The sequence below is a fragment of the Podarcis pityusensis genome, assembly GCF_964106645.2.
Source record: "Podarcis pityusensis genome assembly, chromosome: 11".
Taxonomy (NCBI): domain Eukaryota; kingdom Metazoa; phylum Chordata; class Lepidosauria; order Squamata; family Lacertidae; genus Podarcis; species Podarcis pityusensis.
The window spans coordinates 24,481,254-24,498,184 of NC_138036.1; the positions used below are offsets into that span (position 1 = coordinate 24,481,254).

Below are 16,931 nucleotides of genomic sequence, written 5' to 3' on the forward strand. Positions count from 1 at the left end.
TTATCTTGAATATTGTCTCAGTATTCTAACAAGGCAGAATCTGAAATACTGATCAATTAATAAAAGACCAATTAATGCATATTTGGAAGGTACACTGTATTTTTTTAAACAATGAATACAAATACATACATTTAATTAACAGCACAACTCTAGATAAAATATTCCATCTTATTAAGGAAATTACTCTGTTTTGGTAAATGTGTTTGATTTATGAAGAGCCTTAAAGAAGATGCTGAAAGAGCTAGAGAATTGGCCAAGGAGAGAGCCCAGGAAGAACAAGCATGCTCTGTCCCCCACTCTGCCTTCACACCATTGGCTGCTTGGCATCTGCCACTTCAAACATGATTCAGATTTTCATTTATAAAGTAATTCACAATATATAGGCATCATGGCAACAACAAAAATATTCTAACAATGCAATCAGTCTGCATGTTTACTCAGAAAAAGTCCTGCTGCACCTACTGAAACTTTTATCCTAGTATGTGTATTTTAGCCTGAATGTAGGGGCTGCAGATTTCAATGGCTGCAAAATAGTAGGCAAATAAAAGATTGCAGCACAATTCTTTGCAAATTATTCAGACGTAAGCCCCACAGCTTTAAATAGTGATTATAGGATTGGAGTCATAGCCTTTTACCTACCCTGCCCCAAAAAGGTAATTTTAAAAAGCAAGGTTAAAATGTTCTCACTAATCCAGCTTAATCCTTACTGAAAAACACCAAAGTGATTTGTCATCTGGCTGGTGCTTTTTATTAGATAAGATTCAATGCATATTAGAGGATATTTCACAATGTCTCTTTAATAATGTGTAGGTGATTTTTATCGTTTGTTTTTTATTACTTTGGTCACAAATTGCTTAGGGATATTTTTAGTAGCAAGAGATGCGCCAATTGGGAAAAAAAACCCCAACCCCAAAACCTCCACCCAACCCATTTTTCATATTCATCTAAACCTGTTTCCTAAAATTAACTGGAAGCACAAACATCTAGATAAAGGTAAAGGGACCCCTGATCATTAGGTCAAGTCGTGGCCGACTCTAGGGTTGCGGCGCTCATCTCATTTTATTGGCTGAGGGAGCCGGCATACAGCTTCCGGGTCATGTGGCCAGCACGACTAAGCCGCTTCTGGCGAACCAGAGCAGTGCACGGAAACACCGTTTACCAACTATTTTCTTTGGTCTTGGTCTTGGTGGCTAATTTGTGTACAGGTGTCTTTTGTACAGGTACTGTAATGAGCTGGGATTACAGGTAAGACCTCTCCCTTACAGCAGGAGCTTCTAATCTCAGCTAAATACATACAGTGAAGATACCAAGTAGCCTGACATCTGGCTGGTTGATAGGGGATCAAATATTTATTTCACTCATTATAATGCACATCAATCTGTGACTTTTGTCTTCTGGGTTTCTGGGGGTTTTCCTGTTGTTATTCTGTCTCTCACAGCTACAATAAAGGTAAAGAGTAAAGGGACCCCTGGCCATTAGGTCCAGTCGTGGCCGACTCTGGGGTTGTGGTGTTCATCTTGCTTTATTGGCCGAGGGAGCCGGCGTACAGCTTCCGGGTCATGTGGCCAGCATGACTAAGCCGCTTCTGGCGAACCAGAACAGTGAATGGAAACACCGTTTACCTTTCCGCCGGATGTGCTTTCGAACTGCTAGGTTGGCAGGAGTAGGGACCGAGCAACGGGAGCTCACCCCGTCGCGGGGATTCAAACCGCCAACCTTCTGATCGGCAAGTCCTAGGCTCTGTGGTTTAACCCACAGCACTACCCGTGTCCCTAAGTTAACCCTAAAATTAACTGAAAGCACAAACATCTAGGGGCCAACAAATTCACAACTATCTCTTGGTAAGAAGAAACTGAAATTAACTGTAAGCCAAAAGCATTTGCTTCTAGGCTCACAGCTGACCTTTTATGTGAATACAAACCTGCGATTAAGCAATGCTTGGTAGCAACTGGAGACATATGATGACTGTACACTGTTTCCGCAAAATGAAACACATCTGCTGGCTGTCAATTGAAAGACAATATGTTTATTTAATTTGAATGTCCTGATCCAAATCTTAACATAAAAATAAGATTTTAAAATCTTATGATTTTATGAAATATATTGTGAAATATGGCATCAAAACCCCATCCTGCGAATGCCTTCAAATTGTACCCAGGCACACACTTACATTTGCAAGATGGGACCCTAACCAAAATTGATATTTCTGCCAAAATGATTAGTTTAAACCTGCTAACTATGACAATGTAAAAAACAACAACATAGTAGTACGTACTGGGGTATCAAGAAACAGCAGAGAAAATTTTCAGTGAGAGTGGCTTGTATTAATACATTCACCACCTGCCATGAATAAAGAGAACAGCAGTAAAACGAACAACAAAGAAAACTATCATTTGAATATTATCCAAGGCAGGTAAAGATGAAACTGGGTTGAAAAGAGGTTTATAGGCACCTTGAAAGCTCTGTGGAAAGCCTACACACAGCACTTTGCAAGCATTAATAATCACCTTATCGCTGGGGCTTGAAACACCCTGTGCACAGTGCTATGTAAAAAATGTGTCACCTGATGTCATTGTGACATCATGTGGTGACAGGTAGGTGGCTTGTATAACTGTAATCCAAATCTAACTCAGTTTCATTATGCAAATGTTATTAGCATGGCGGCAGAAATGCAGATTAGGAAGAATACATCATGAAAATCACACGATATGGAGCTGTTCGCCCAAACTGCAAAAACTTTTGATTATGCCATAGACTTCCTTTGTTTAAATTGTCCATGACTTTGTCTACTGTCTGCCTCTATTAGTGAGTCAACTGACTTACTTACTCTAAAAGTGATCTTACCAGCTAGATTTGCATGCTTAGTTTCCCCAACTATGGGTCCCTGCTTGCCAGACACAGATTCTGGATCAAATCCTGGTACCATAAGACTTGATCCTGCTGCAAATAATATATAGGCAGCCTTGCAGAAGTTGAGTAAACACTTGTAATTACTGTTTTTATAATGTATTCTAGAATTTAAGCTTCCCATGAAACCCAAACACATTTCCGCTTTCAAAACACTAAATACTTCCCATGATTTAACCCAACAATTAAAGATATGACTTACTTGTAATGTGTTTGTGTCCCATATTTTCAGGGTTTTATCAAATGAACTCGAGGTAAACATGCCAGTATCATGAGGGTACCACTGAACTGTTTCTACACTGAATTTATGAACATTAGGATGACTTCTACAATGCAATAACAGAAGGACAAAGGTTACAACCGGCAGGTGTTTGCCCTAACTCTGTGCTTAAGCCTTTGTGGCTTAAGAAGCAAAACTCTGAAAGACCGGGGTGCGGGGTGGGGAGTCTACGGTTTCTTCATTTAAAGTTTTCTTCTCTACATTTATGATGTGGCAACCCTCCTCTGAATGTTAGTTCAAATTATATTTGTACAAGCGGGGATGGATTTTGCAAAAGGTTTATGATGGAAACTGACTTTATTATTTACGAAGTGAACTGAATAATGCTAAGAGGACTTGGAATTTAATTTAATTGGAAGTATAATTGCTCATATATCTTCAGTTGGAAGGAAGGATGAAAGGAGTCTGTGAACTGCCAAGGTTCTTTACTGAGTCATCTGCAGTTTGACAGACCGCTCTTCTTCCAAGGCTGACAGGAATAATAATAATAATAATAATAATAATAATAATAATAATAATTTATTTATACCCCACCCATCTGGCTGGGCTTCCCCAGCCACTCTGGGCGGCTTCCAAAAAAATATTAAAAAACTGTAATACATGGAGACAACAGGTAATATTTACTGGGACAGAGTGACTTTTGCAGCTGTTGTTAAAGTTGCAAAACAATGAAGCACAGGACGGAGCAATGGAGAAATTTCTGGAACAACAATGGGTATCAGCTCTGCCCAAAGCATGATGGGTAACAGCAACAACCGAGGGAAAGAAAGACATAACATCTTACAAGGAGAGGAAGAAACACCACAGACAGAGTAACTGCCATACACAGGAGGAGGAAGGATATAGTTTGAGTTCCTCACTTGTAGTTTTATAAATCATTTAATATGTTAACACAAATAGAGGTTATGAATATTGCAGTTGTTGCATGAGGGATTATTATTATGACCGGAATGTAATTGAAATCAGTAAGATTTTGAAACGCAGAAATAAAGAAAACCATCAAATCTAGCACGCTGGGGGGGGGGCACGTTATCTAAATTATATAATTCAGTATTTGAACAATTGGTATTAATAATTGTATTATAAATAAGGTACTGTTATAATGAGACTAATATTGGACTGTAATTGAAAATAATAAAAAATTATTATTTAAGAAAGAAGCAGATCTCTGCAGGTAGTGGCTAGGGCACTAACAGCACTAAAGTTCCTTTAATGATTCAAACAGGGGAGAAGGTCTAGCACAGCTCAGGTAACAACCTTCCCAGCCAAGCAGTCTACATCTACTCAGAGATTAGGCCAAGTATACAGACACACATGGACAATTTCGTGGGGTCACCAGTCTTTTGTGGGAGTGGCTTGCCATGCTAGATATGAGGAAGCAGAGGGTTCCATGCCATCTCTCTTTAACCTCTAGAAAAAGCTTTACAGTGGTACCTCGGGTTAAGAACTTAATTCGTTCCAGAGGTCCGTTCTTAACCTGAAACTGTTCTTAACCTGAAGCACCACTTTAGCTAATGGGGCCTCCTGCTTCTGCTGCGCCGCCGCCGCACAATTTCTGTTCTCATCCTGAAGCAAAGTTCTTAACCTGAGGTAATATTTCAGGGTTAGCGGAGTCTGTAACCTGAAGCGTATGTAACCCGAGGTACCACTGTACTACCACTGCAAATGGCAGTCATGTTCCTCACTGCGTATGGCCCAAAGGAAAGAATGCTACATCATGGCATAGTTTTGTTCCCAGGGGCCTTCTTGGTAAAAGAAAAGTAAGGATGGCTGCCGCAACTTATAAAACTATACATGTGTACCCAGAAATAAGTCAATTTGAGATCAGTGTTGATTAATGCCAGTTAAGTGGGTACAGGATTCCAGTTTAATTTGTGGTAAAATGTTTTTCCAAAAATTTCAGGAATGGAAGAGGATCTTCTTGGAAGCAACAGCATGAAGGAAGTATATAAAGAGATACTAGTGTTATAATACAACCATTGAAAAACAGTAAAATAGTGTAATATACACAGAGACACAGTATACAAGACAGCAGAACAGATAAAAACAGGAAATCAATAATAATAGGCTCCAATAACAGAGTTCAAGAAAACCTTGGTGAAAAGATTTGTGTTTAACAGATGTCTGAAGCAACGGATGGATCACGTTTCATGTATGGTAGAGGGAATGGCATTCTACAGGGCAGGAACAATGGCAGTAAATGCCCATTTTGGAGCCACAGTTCTGCGTATTCTATATGTTAGAGTGCTGCAAGTAAAATTTCTCCAGATCTAAGTGATCTTACAGGTGTATACAGGGACAGGCGTCTTTCAGATAACCTGGCGTCAGGTTGTTCAGGACTTTATAAGTCGTCAACATGACCCTGAACAAGGTCCAGGAGCTAATAAGCATCCAGTGCAAAGCTGCAATATGTACCAAGGTTCTCCACCCAACAATCTGGCCACAATAAAATCAATGTCTCAATATTTTATTACACCATCTAATGATACTCTGTTATTGGATTACCGGCATAACAATGCAAATTTCACCTACTCCAGACTTTATTTCTTCTCTTGTTTCCCCTTATGGTAATAACAGCCATACAGGTAGATCTCATCTTATGCGTGGGTTATGTCCCTGGCTATCGGGACATATATGCAAAATCACATGAAACCAAAACAACCCCTGGAATGATCCTGCATGACTATCCCTTCCTGTCCAAAGCTGGCACTTAGCGGGCTTTTTAAGCCACCTGCCTTGCCTACCGTGCTCTGGGAAGGTAGCACAAAGTCTCCCATGAGATCTGTCCCTATTATTTATTTATTGGCGATTTGCGTAAAGCTGTGATTGTGTAAGTAAAATAAGTGTTGTGGGAAGGAGGAGTGGTAGTAATTTCTGCCTTCTGAGTAGAAAGAAGGAGGAAGAACCCAGACACTGAGGTCCAGCACCGAGGGCCTTCTGGCGGTTCCCTCACTGCGAGAAGCCAAGTTACAGAGAACCAGGCAGAGGGCCTTCTCGGTAGTGGCGCCCTCCCTGTGGAATGCCCTCCCACCAGATGTCAAAGAGAACAACAACTACCAGACTTTTAGAAGACATCTGAAGGCAGCCCTGTTTAGGGAAGCTTTTAATGTTTGATGTATCACAGTATTTTAATATTTTTTTGGAAGCTGCCCAAAGTGGCTGGGGGTATTATTATTATTATTATTTACCATGCAGACAACACTAGCTAGCAGTACATTGTAAACATACAGTATAATGCCAATAAAAGGTATATTTATAAGGATTCCATTTGTAAAGAGTACATACCTTCCCACAGAACAAACAGCTTTGCAGGTATAGCATGGTTTTTGGCTAAGGTTTTCAAGATCATACAATACAATAACACCATCAGTGCCACCAGAAAGCATGCTGTAAGAAAACAAATTACAACTAACTTAGACACATTAGACTTGGGGGGCTGTGTGTGTTAAACTCCCAAAAGGTAAGTCCAAAATTAAGGCTGTATTGTGAATCTGAACATTTTCCTGGAAATTTCTCAGCTGTAGTAAATCAAGTGGAATCCAATTTGATGTGTATGACTCAAAACTTTTTAAACAGCCATGTCATCTATGTGACTCATAAAATTATCAATAGTAAAACATATTTAGGTAAGAATTCAAGCAGGAACAAGCCACAGCAACCTCCAGGCTTATGTGCTTCTTTTCCTGTGCATCCAGAAAGAGTTCAGAAGCTATTGCTTACACACTTTTTGAAACTCAGTCTTGTCATGTTGAGTGGACAAACCAACAGTTGTTAACATTAACTACAGTTTGTTTCAAACAAGCCAACTTCAAATGATAGTTATTAAAGTTACTAAAGCTGGCTTAAACCAAACCATAGTTTGAGGTCTGGACTACATACCATGCTGTGATAAATCAGAAGCTTCCAAACTCCTTCTCCCAGTTGTGCAGGAGAGGAAAGAGGATAGCACATTAGTCTTGAGGGTCGCAAAGAACTATTTCGTCAAAAAAATAGTAATTAGCCATTGTAGTTCAAAAGCTTTCTTTAGAAAGTAATTTTATTGGGCTACTAATACATGTTTTAAGACAAGAGTGGCCACTTTTGTCCTCCTGAGGTTTCCACTACTTCAGGAGTCATTTGCCAGGGATCACATGCCCGTGGTGAGTGGGGTGCGTGTTACATCAAGTGGTAGACCGAGAAAAGATCTCAAAAAGCTTGCTGAAAGAAGGTGGCTTTCAATAGGCCCTAAAAAGATGACAGAGACGGTGCCTGTCTAACATTCAAGGGAGGGAATTCCAAAGAGTAGGTGCCACAACACTAAAGGCCCACTTCCTACATTGCAAGGGACAGACCTGCTGATAAGATGGCATCTACAGGAGTTCCCTACCTGCAGTGATGCAGTGATTGATTGAGTACATAAAGAGTGAGATGTTTTATGTGTCCTGGTCCAAAGATGTATAGGGCTTTATACACAACCATCACCCTGAACTTAGCTTGGTATTTGACAGCTGACTGGGGATGGGGGGGGTGGAATCATCACCATCATTTGTACCCTGCCCATCTGACTGGGTTGCCCCATAGAACTGTACACTTGGAAGGGAGCACAAGGGTCATCTAGTCCAACCCCCTGCATTGCAGGAATCTTTTGCTTAACCTAGGGCTTGAATCCCTGATTAAGAGTCTCATGCGCTACTGAGCTATCCCTGGGGATGCAAAGCGGGATGAGGCTCTAGGATCTCCTGGATGGAAATAATGAGCTGTTCCCTTACCAACTAGGGCTCCTCCTCCTTGGCTTAGGTCTTGGGGAAGACAAACATTCCATGGTGTTTGATTCCTGATTGCTGTGGTTGTGTGGGTAGGGATCTACCCATGGTGTTTGCAGCATGGGTTCAAGTCCTGGGAGTTCTCTCTCTTTTGCAGCTTGAATTCATGCTGCCTGTTTTCCAATCTCCTACCATACTGTGCAATAAGCCACTGGAAAGTGCTGTTGCTGGCATGTGCAATTGGCTCCTCTGGTTGGGTGTCCTGGATTCTTCTTAGCTGCTTGGCAGAACAGTCTTTCTGCACAACCACCACCCTGTCAAATCTTGGGTCTCAAGAGGGTCTCTTGTAGTGTTAAGGTATCTTACCTAAGGAACTATGAGGCTGCTGTTGAATGGGCAATCAACCTTTCCCTTTGTGTGATGTGCTTGTTAGCACCAGAACAGGATTCAATGTTGAGTCTGTAAAGATGTGTGGGGACTGGCAGTAGTAAGGCTGTTCCTGCCCTTGCCACTGGGACATGTGGAGTAGGCATGCCATGGTGTGCACAGAGTAGCAAAGAGAACGTGACCCAAAACCAGAACTATACTAATTTTTGATGAGCCAGAACATAATTTTGTTGCCTGAAAGAATCTGTCAAACCTGAACTGAACAGAAAGGTAGCTATGTGTGTCAGGTTACTAGTTCACAATCATACTCCAGCCAAACAACAAAACACCTGATGTGATTCATTAGTAGCACCAGAACTAGAATGCGCACATACAATAAAACCAACAGCTGGAAGGATTTGTATATTTTGGATCTATACAGATTTCTATAGGTCTTCAGGGCCCATGGAGGAGCACAGTGCAGCAGCCTACTAGCCTAGTAAAGGCACTGGGAATTGGGGAGATGAGTGAGCAGGCCCTCCTAGGCCCAGGATATCTGAAGGAATCTTCAGCCCAGACACTGGGGAGTATGGTGTTTGTGTGGGGAAGGATCATTGGAGATGGTATTCCTTTCTGGACTGGTTCTGAGGTTTTCTGCTTCCCGGGGGCTTAAAAGTATGTTGAACACTTTTTATGTTAATGCCCAGTGGTTACCCTATCATGTAGCTCTTATGGTATGAATTGGGCTAGGATAGTACAGTGGTACCTCGGGTTACATAAGCTTCAGGTTATATACGCTTCAGGTTACAGACTCTGCTAACCCAGAAATAGTACCTCAGGTAAATAACTTTGCTTCAGGATGAGAACAGAAATTGTGCTCTGGCGGTGCGGCAGCAGCAGGAGGCCCCATTAGCTAAAGTGGTGCTTCAGGTTAAGAACAGTTTCAGGTTAAGAATGGACCTCAGGAACAAATTAAGTACTTAACCCGAGGTACCACGGTACTTAGTGGGAAGGGAATGTTACTTTTAAGTTTGAATCTGCCCATTTTGACTAGTATTGTATCTATTCATTATGTTACCAATTTTATTAAACAAAACATTTTCAGAAATTGATTTTTTTCTTTGGAATAAATTATCAATGGGAAATTTTCAATTATTTTATTGAATATATTTTAAAATATGTTTTATACAGTACATTCCACAATAAAACATATAGTAATATCATGTACATACTATCGACTTTCCACAGGTTCAATATCCAAGGTGTTAATACCACTTCCATGGATTCTTTCTATATCTTTATCCTTGTTTAACTCCAGGCTCAGCACCCTTAACAAGAACAACAACAAAGTCATTAAGAAATGTAATATATGACACAACTTCAACCTATTCAAAAATTGTCAGTATCAGGCACTTCAAGCTGATCCATCAAATTCACCATTCACTGCTTAAGTGGACTCACAAATCAGTTTCAGAAAACTGATCTTCTGCATGTTGGTGGAGTATGTTTAGGATATATTTATATTTACATCAAACAATAAAAATGATAAATGTATCAACAGGCATATAATGCTAGAAAAAAAGTCCATAAAACAACAAATCTTCAGTTGTATATATTATAGATATCCAATTTGCACTCACTTGAAAGAGAGTGACATATCTGAATCCTATGCATATTTACTTGAAAGTAGGTCCCAGTGGGTTCAGTAGGATTTACTCCCAATAAGTGTGTATCAGATTGTGTATCAGATTGTGGCCTCTGAAACTTAAACTGCATGGTAGACACTAATAATAATACCCTAATTAGACACTAATAATAAATTTAGGACATCTAGTGGACAAAATGATTTGAGTAACAAACGAAATTTCTGTCATCAGTGAACTAGTATTTCAAGTTCCAAAGAACTGTAATCATCCCTGAACTGGGGTTCATTAAGGTTGTCTTAATTGCCATACATTCAAAACTGAATGAAGTGTCATTGCAATCTTATTCAAGTGTATGGAAAAGCAAGCCATATTAACTATGGGACACACTTCTGAATGAACAATTATAGGATTAGACAGCAAAATACGTCACTAATTTGACAACATTCTGGTTACTAGAATGGCATGCAGTACTTGTTCTTATAGTTTAAAGTATGCATTGTATTACGGACCCAGAAATGAATAGAGTTCAGATGCTTTAAAACAGGTATGGCAAACCTTTGGCTCTCCAAATGTTGCTTAACTACAACTCCCATCATCCCTGGCTGTTGGCCCTGCTTCTGATGGGCCAAAGTTTCCCTATACCTCCCTGACTACTGATAACATAGTTTAAAAAGTTAGAAAACCTACTTGTCAGAATATTCTAGAAAGAACTTGAGAATTGGTCTTGAACAGGTTGCTAGGCAGGGTGGATTAAAAAAAAGATTTAAAAAACAAAAACAAAAAAGAGAGTTTTTTTTAATTTAAATTGTATTTTTTAAAATTTAAATTGTATTTTTAAAATAAAATGCTTTTGGAGGAAACATCTTTCTAAAGATAGATTTTTATTTAAGTTACATTATAGTCCAAAGGCTATTCATCAGGAAATAAGGATTTGTTTTAAGTTATTCATGTGTGCTAAAACTCAGTCTGTTTTTTAAAAAAATCGTTTAACCACATCAGTTAACAAACATGGATACCTATGCTATAATGTTATTGTTTTAGTTAAATAAATTGTTTAAATTGTTATTAAGGAAATGATTATTTTTCTCCTTCCAATTAGGTAGAGCAGAAAAGTTGTCCAAATATAAATAATAATTTCATAATTATCTGTTTATGTATTTGTAATAGAATAACCAAATCAGTAATTTTTGATATAATTGTAAAAACTACTCCGAAAATTTCAAATTCCAAAAATGAAACCTTCACCGGGTTGTAAATATTAAGATTATACCAGTAAGAATGAGTCTTTCTGTAAAAAAATGATTTAAATCAAATCTTACTGACTAGTGATTTAAATCATTTGATTTAAATCAAATCCAACCTGTTGCTAGGCAACAGAAAAATCTCCCCAGCAACAGGTGCCTTTTTAAAGGGCATGTGCTCAATAAAGCTCAGTCAGTGTGTAAATGCACAGAAGTGTAAATGAGTCAACAATTGAGTCTCAGAGCTGGATGGCTAGAGGAGAATGAATTATGTTGTTTTATTTGAACCAGTGTAAATTTTTGTAAATAATAAAGATTTTATGTAAAAAGAAACTCTGCTGCAAGCCTGAGTAAGAATACAACCCAATAAGAATACAACCCAATCCATACACGCATCAACAAGGTTATGGGCCGAGATCCGAATGTTCCGGAACTAATAGTTCCAGAACCGGATGTTGCAGAACCAGATGTCTCAGTACTGGATGTTCCAGAGAATCCAGTGAGCACTGAACATAATGTTTCGGAACACCCTAAGATAGGAATTTTGTGTTTCAGGTTCTACCTTAACATCAGTTTCTCTATCCTGGAAAGTTTCTTCACTCATTGCTCTTTGTCTCGTAACCTGTTTTGAATTTTCAGTTTGTCTCTGTGTCTCACTTTGATAATCTCTGACTTGAAGGAAGACACACTTCAGAAGTATTTTGTCTACCTTGTGCTTGCTCATGAAAAACGACATATCGACTATTACACTTTTGCTTTTAAGAGATTCGTCTATACCCTTTTGTTTGAGAATCATAACCAAGAAATTAACACTCTAACTCCCTTGAAGAGAGTTTCCTGCGTGTATCAGCTTGAACATGCACAAAACATTTACATCCAAACACACGCAAATGCCCTAACTTGGGTTTTACACCACAAGGAGTAGTGTTAGCTACAGAGGTATACAATCTATTTGGAATGTAGTTTGCTGTAACCAATGATTCTGTTCAGAAAACCTCTGAACAGTTCTCCTTTTAATTGTGCTCTAAGCATTTCTTGGTGTTAGCTCCAAGTCTCTGTGCCCCTGTCAACCCTTTCCAGCTCAGAGCCAGGTGTACATAAGCTACATTGCAACTCGCCCCCCCTCCATCTACAGTTAAACAATTTACAATCAGAAGAACAGGGTGAGTCCTAAAAATATGCATCTCAGGTGTCAAAGACCAGTATGAAGTGGTGGGTCTTCAGCATATGTCAGAAGATATACACTGAATGTGCCACATGCACCTCTTTGGGGAGGGAATTCCACATTTGAGGGGCTGTCACAGAAAGCCAGTCAGTGTAATGTGATCCCCTGCAGTGGTGCAAGGGCAGGACTCAGGGCCAGGGTCCCACTTCACAAAAGAAACAGGTGGTTCCTCAAATACAGAAGAGATGGTTTAGAGCACTTTGAAGTAAGTGAAGCAATAATAATAATAATAATAATAATAATAATAATAATAATAATAATTTTTATTTATACCCCGCCCTCCCCAGCCAAGGCTGGGCTCAGAGCGGCTTACAAGCAGTAATAAAAACAAGTTAAATGATTACAACTTAAAAACAAAATTAAAAAATACAACATTAAAATACTGAAACATTAAAATATTAAAATGTAGCCTCATCGCAGAAGGAGAAGGAAAAGAAAAAAGAAAGAGAGGGAGGGAATCAAATTGGCTCCAAGCCAAAGGCCAGGCGGAACAACTCTGTCTTATAGGCCCTGCGGAAAAAAATCAGATCCTGCAGGGCCCTAGTCTCATGAGGCAGAGCGTTCCACCAGACTGGAGCCAGAGTTGAAAAGGCCCTGGCTCTGGTTGAAGCCAATCTAACTTCCTTAGGGCCCGGGACCACAAGGGTGTTGCTATTTATGGACCTTGAGGTTCTCCATGGGGCATACTGGGAGAGGCGATCCCATAGGTACGAGGGTCCTAGGCCGTGAAGGGCTTTAAAGGTCAAAAGCAGCACCTTAAATCTGATCCTGTACTCCACCGGGAGCCAGTGCAGCTTGAAAAGCACTGGGTGAATATGCTCCCATGGCAGGGACCCCGTGAGGAGTCTCGCTGCAGCATTCTGCACCCGCTGGAGTTTCTGGGACAGCTTCAAGGGCAGCCCCGCGTAGAGCGAATTACAGTAGTCAAGCCTGGAGATGACTGTCGCATGGATCACTGTGGCCAGGTCGGGGCAGGAAAGGTAAGGGACCAACTGCTTGACGCGGCGAAGGTGGAAAAATGTCGCCTTGGCTGTTGCTGTAACTTGCGCCTCCATGGAAAGGGAGGCGTCAAGGATTACACCCAAACTCTTAACGGAAGGCAATGGCACTAATTGGGCACCCACAAGAGAAGGGAGTTGGTCCCTCATCCCCATGCCATCCCAACCCAGCCATAGGACCTCTGTCTTCGAAGGATTTAGTTTCAATCGGCTCCCACGAAACCATCCAGCCACAGCTTCCAAGCATCTGGTCAGTGTGTTCGGGGCCGAGTCGGTGTGGCCATCCATCAGCAGATAGAGCTGAGTGTCATCAGCATATTGGTGACAGCTCAGCCCAAAGCTCCGGATAATCTGGGCAAGGGGGTGCATAAAGATGTTAAAAAGCATTGGGGAGAGGATTGCGCCCTGCGGCACTCCACACACCAAGGAGTGGCGCGACGACATTTCCCTCCCTAGTGCCACCCTCTGTCCCCGACCAGAGATAAAAGAGCACAGCTAGTTACGGGCTATGCCCTGTATCCCCACGTCTGCGAGGCGGTGGTCCAGAAGATCATGATCAACCATGTTAAAGGCTGCTGACAAATCTAAAAAGATCACCAGTCCTGACCCGCCTCGATCCAGCTGTCTACGGAGATCGTCTGTTAGGGCAACCAGAGCCGTCTCGGTCCCAAAACCAGGACGGAAACCGGACTGAAATGGATCTAAAGCCGATGTTTCCTCCAGAAACCTACCAAGCTGTCCAGCAACCGCTCTCTCAATTACCTTACCCACATATGGAAGATTTGAAACTGGGCGGTAATTGCATAGGTCTAAGGGATCTAATGAAGTTTTCTTTAAGAGTGGACATACCACTGCTTCCTTCAGTTCCCCTGGGAATGTCCCTGTGTCAAGGGACAAATTGATAATTTCAACCAGGGGGGGTCGGGCAACATCTGGACACTCCCTAATCAGCCAAGACGGGCACGGGTCAAGGAGGCAGGTGGTGGGCCTACTAACTTGGAGGAATCTATCCACATCAGCAGGGAGTATTCGATCAAAATGGTCCAACACTGGACCTGAAGTCAGTCGAGGGGCCTCCAGTTCAGTCACTGTATCTAAATTGGCAGGGAGGTCACGGCGGAGCAACAGGACTTTCTCCGCAAAAAAGCTCAGGAATGCCTCACAGCTGTGGGTCAAATTTGTGCTTAAATTTGGTTGTCCTCCTAAGGACGTTATTGATTATTCTAAAAAGTTGTGCTGGGCGAGACCTAGCGGATGCAATAGAAGCTGCAAAGTAAGATTTCTTAGCAGCTTTCATAGCCATCTCATAGGCTTTCATAAGCGTCCTATAAGATGTTCTTGAGGCTCCATCATGAGTCCGTTGCCATGCCCGCTCTAGCCGTTTGAGATCCCGCTTCATTTTCCGGAGCTCCTCAGTAAACCAAGGGGCCCGGTTTCGACGGGGTCGCAGAGGGCGCTTAGGCGCAATCTCATCAATGGCTGCCAAGAGCCGGTTATTCCAGTCCTCAACAAGGTCATCTATTGAGTCGCCAGGAGGAGCAGGGTCCCGCAAGGCTTGTCGGAATCTATCAGGATCCATCAGTTTTCGCAGACGAGCCCAAATAGGTTCACCACCCGAGCAGGGGAGGAGTGGGAAGTCAATCTTGGCTTTCAGAGCGTAGTGATCAGACCATGGCACTTCCACAGGGGGGAGCATGATCACATCTATGCCAGCCCCAAAGATCAGATCCAGCGTGTGGCCTGCTTGATGAGTGGGGCCCAAAACAAACTGGGAGAGCCCTAGTGTTGCCATGGAAGTCACTAGGTCCAGAGCCTGTGAGGAGGGAGCGGCATCAGCATGGACGTTGAAGTCTCCCAAAACCAGTAGGCTTGGGAACTCCAAGGCCCAGCCTGCCACCACCTCCAGCAGGTCTGACAGGGTGGCTGCCGGTGTGCTGGGTGGTCGGTACACCAGCAGACAGCCAAGCTCTCCTTGGTGCCCCACACAAGACCAACACATTCAATGCCGGAGATCGATATACACATTGCCATCTAAAGAGAGGGCTCACCTTTAGTCCAGAGTTCACCCAACTGCACCACTGCTCCCTTTTCTATGTATGCACATACTCTGAACACCTGCGAAAGGACTTGTCCAGAGAGAGTCTTGCTCTGCTGGGATGCAAACCCAGGCACAAATCACAATACCACACAGCTCTAGAATGAGATCTGGCCAGCTAAGTGACACATTACTATGATTCCCCAGATGTTTGTGACATCAGGAATTGCTTTATGTATTACTAGGGTTCAAACACTGTAATTAACCCTGCCTTTACTTTTCTACACTTCATTTTCCTTCTACCTCACCGTTTACAACCCCCCTCCCTGTAAACCACGCGCATGTATGTATGTGTGTGTATAAAATAACTCAGGATAACATCTCATGTATCTGACGACACGGACCACAGTCCACGAAAGCTTTTGCCGCCATAAATGTCTTAGCCACCAATGCACCCCAAGACTCTCTGCAGCTCTCGGTGCCATAAGAACCAGACAGCCAGAAAGAGCTGCCAGGCGAGGCCAGAGCACAGCTCCGGCCTGCCCCAAGACTTGCTTTACCTCCTGGTAGACTCAGCCCGGCGAAGCCTCAGCGGGTCTTCCAAGCCTGCTTGGCGGGCAGAAATAAAGCCCAACATGACGAAATGTGATAAGCCGCAGCCACGGCACCGCCATGTTGGGGGAGCGATCTAGCGCTCATTGGCTCCGAGTGAGAGCCCCTCAGCCAATGCTGGGGCTTGTTATTTAAGACGTCGTCTCCCGTCGCCAGTGCTGAACGGGAACAACACAGCGCCCATCCGCAGAGTTTTGGAGGCGGGTCGGCGCGCGCGCACTCCACACCCCTAGTCAGCGTCGGGCTTAGGTTGAGCTGCGTCAACGGCGGGAAGCGGACATGACATTCAAACGGTTTCTCGACGGTTCGAGGCTCTCGACCGTCACGTGTTTGAATCCTGTCAGTGTGGGGAACAGAACTCGAGAGAACCGCGCATGCGCCTTATTCTTCCACGGGCATGAGCGGCGTCTGGCGGCTCTTGCGCTCGCTGAGGCTCCGGGTTTTGGGGCCAGCGAAAGAGTATGTCGGCGCAGACCCCCAGGGCAACAAGTACTACCGTGTCCCGAAGCACGAAACCTGGGCAGGTGAGGGGAGGGAAGGAGGCGGGGCGAGCCGGTCTGAAGGTCAAACCCGGGTTATGTTTACGAGCCGCGCGCTCTCCTCAGAAGGTTTTTGCGTATCCAAAGTTCCCTCTGGCCGAGCTGGAATAACGGCCGCCCTCTCGGTCGCTCACACGCTCCCTGGAGCCTGGCGGGAGTTGAGAGCCCGGCGTCGTCTGAAGGGCCACAGGTTACCTACGCCTGCCTTTTGCTTCCATTTAGTGGGCAGAATCCTCTCTTCAAAAGCCACCTCAGTTGGGCTTTCTCCCAAGGAATGGTGTATAGCATTATTAATCTGTATATGATGGAAGCTGCCCAGAGTGGGTGGGGCGACCCAGAT

At 42.8% G+C, this 16,931-nt stretch overlaps 2 protein-coding genes across 8 annotated transcripts in view; one reads left to right on the forward strand and one right to left on the reverse strand.

Moving 5' to 3' along the window:
• The window catches only part of ERCC8 (ERCC excision repair 8, CSA ubiquitin ligase complex subunit), a 46,152-nt gene extending 29,922 nt beyond the window's left edge, over positions 1 to 16,230 (reverse strand). For 3 of the 7 annotated variants that reach the window (XR_013977191.1, XR_013977192.1, XM_080972972.1), the window contains exons 1-5: positions 16,001 to 16,230; positions 9,528 to 9,623; positions 6,473 to 6,574; positions 3,110 to 3,233; positions 1,922 to 2,003 (exon numbers count right to left, since the gene is read on the reverse strand). Coding sequence is in view for 5 of the 7 variants with exons in the window: in XM_080972972.1 (XP_080829098.1) it covers positions 1,922 to 2,003; positions 3,110 to 3,233; positions 6,473 to 6,574; positions 9,528 to 9,623; positions 16,001 to 16,077 (481 nt within the window). In the remaining 2 variants the exon portion in view is untranslated. Of the gene's footprint in view, positions 1 to 1,921; positions 2,004 to 2,275; positions 2,494 to 3,109; positions 3,234 to 6,472; positions 6,575 to 7,935; positions 8,296 to 9,527; positions 9,626 to 16,000 lie in introns of those variants that run through there. The other 4 variants (XM_080972973.1, XM_080972974.1, XM_080972975.1 and 1 more) reach the window with 4 other exon arrangements.
• Positions 16,231 to 16,300: 70 nt separating this feature from the next.
• The window catches only part of NDUFAF2 (NADH:ubiquinone oxidoreductase complex assembly factor 2), a 41,347-nt gene continuing 40,716 nt past the window's right edge, over positions 16,301 to 16,931 (forward strand). The window contains exon 1 of the mRNA XM_080973277.1: positions 16,301 to 16,576. Within this exon, the coding sequence (XP_080829403.1) occupies positions 16,450 to 16,576 (127 nt within the window). The 5' untranslated portion in view covers positions 16,301 to 16,449. The remainder of the gene's footprint in view (positions 16,577 to 16,931) is intronic.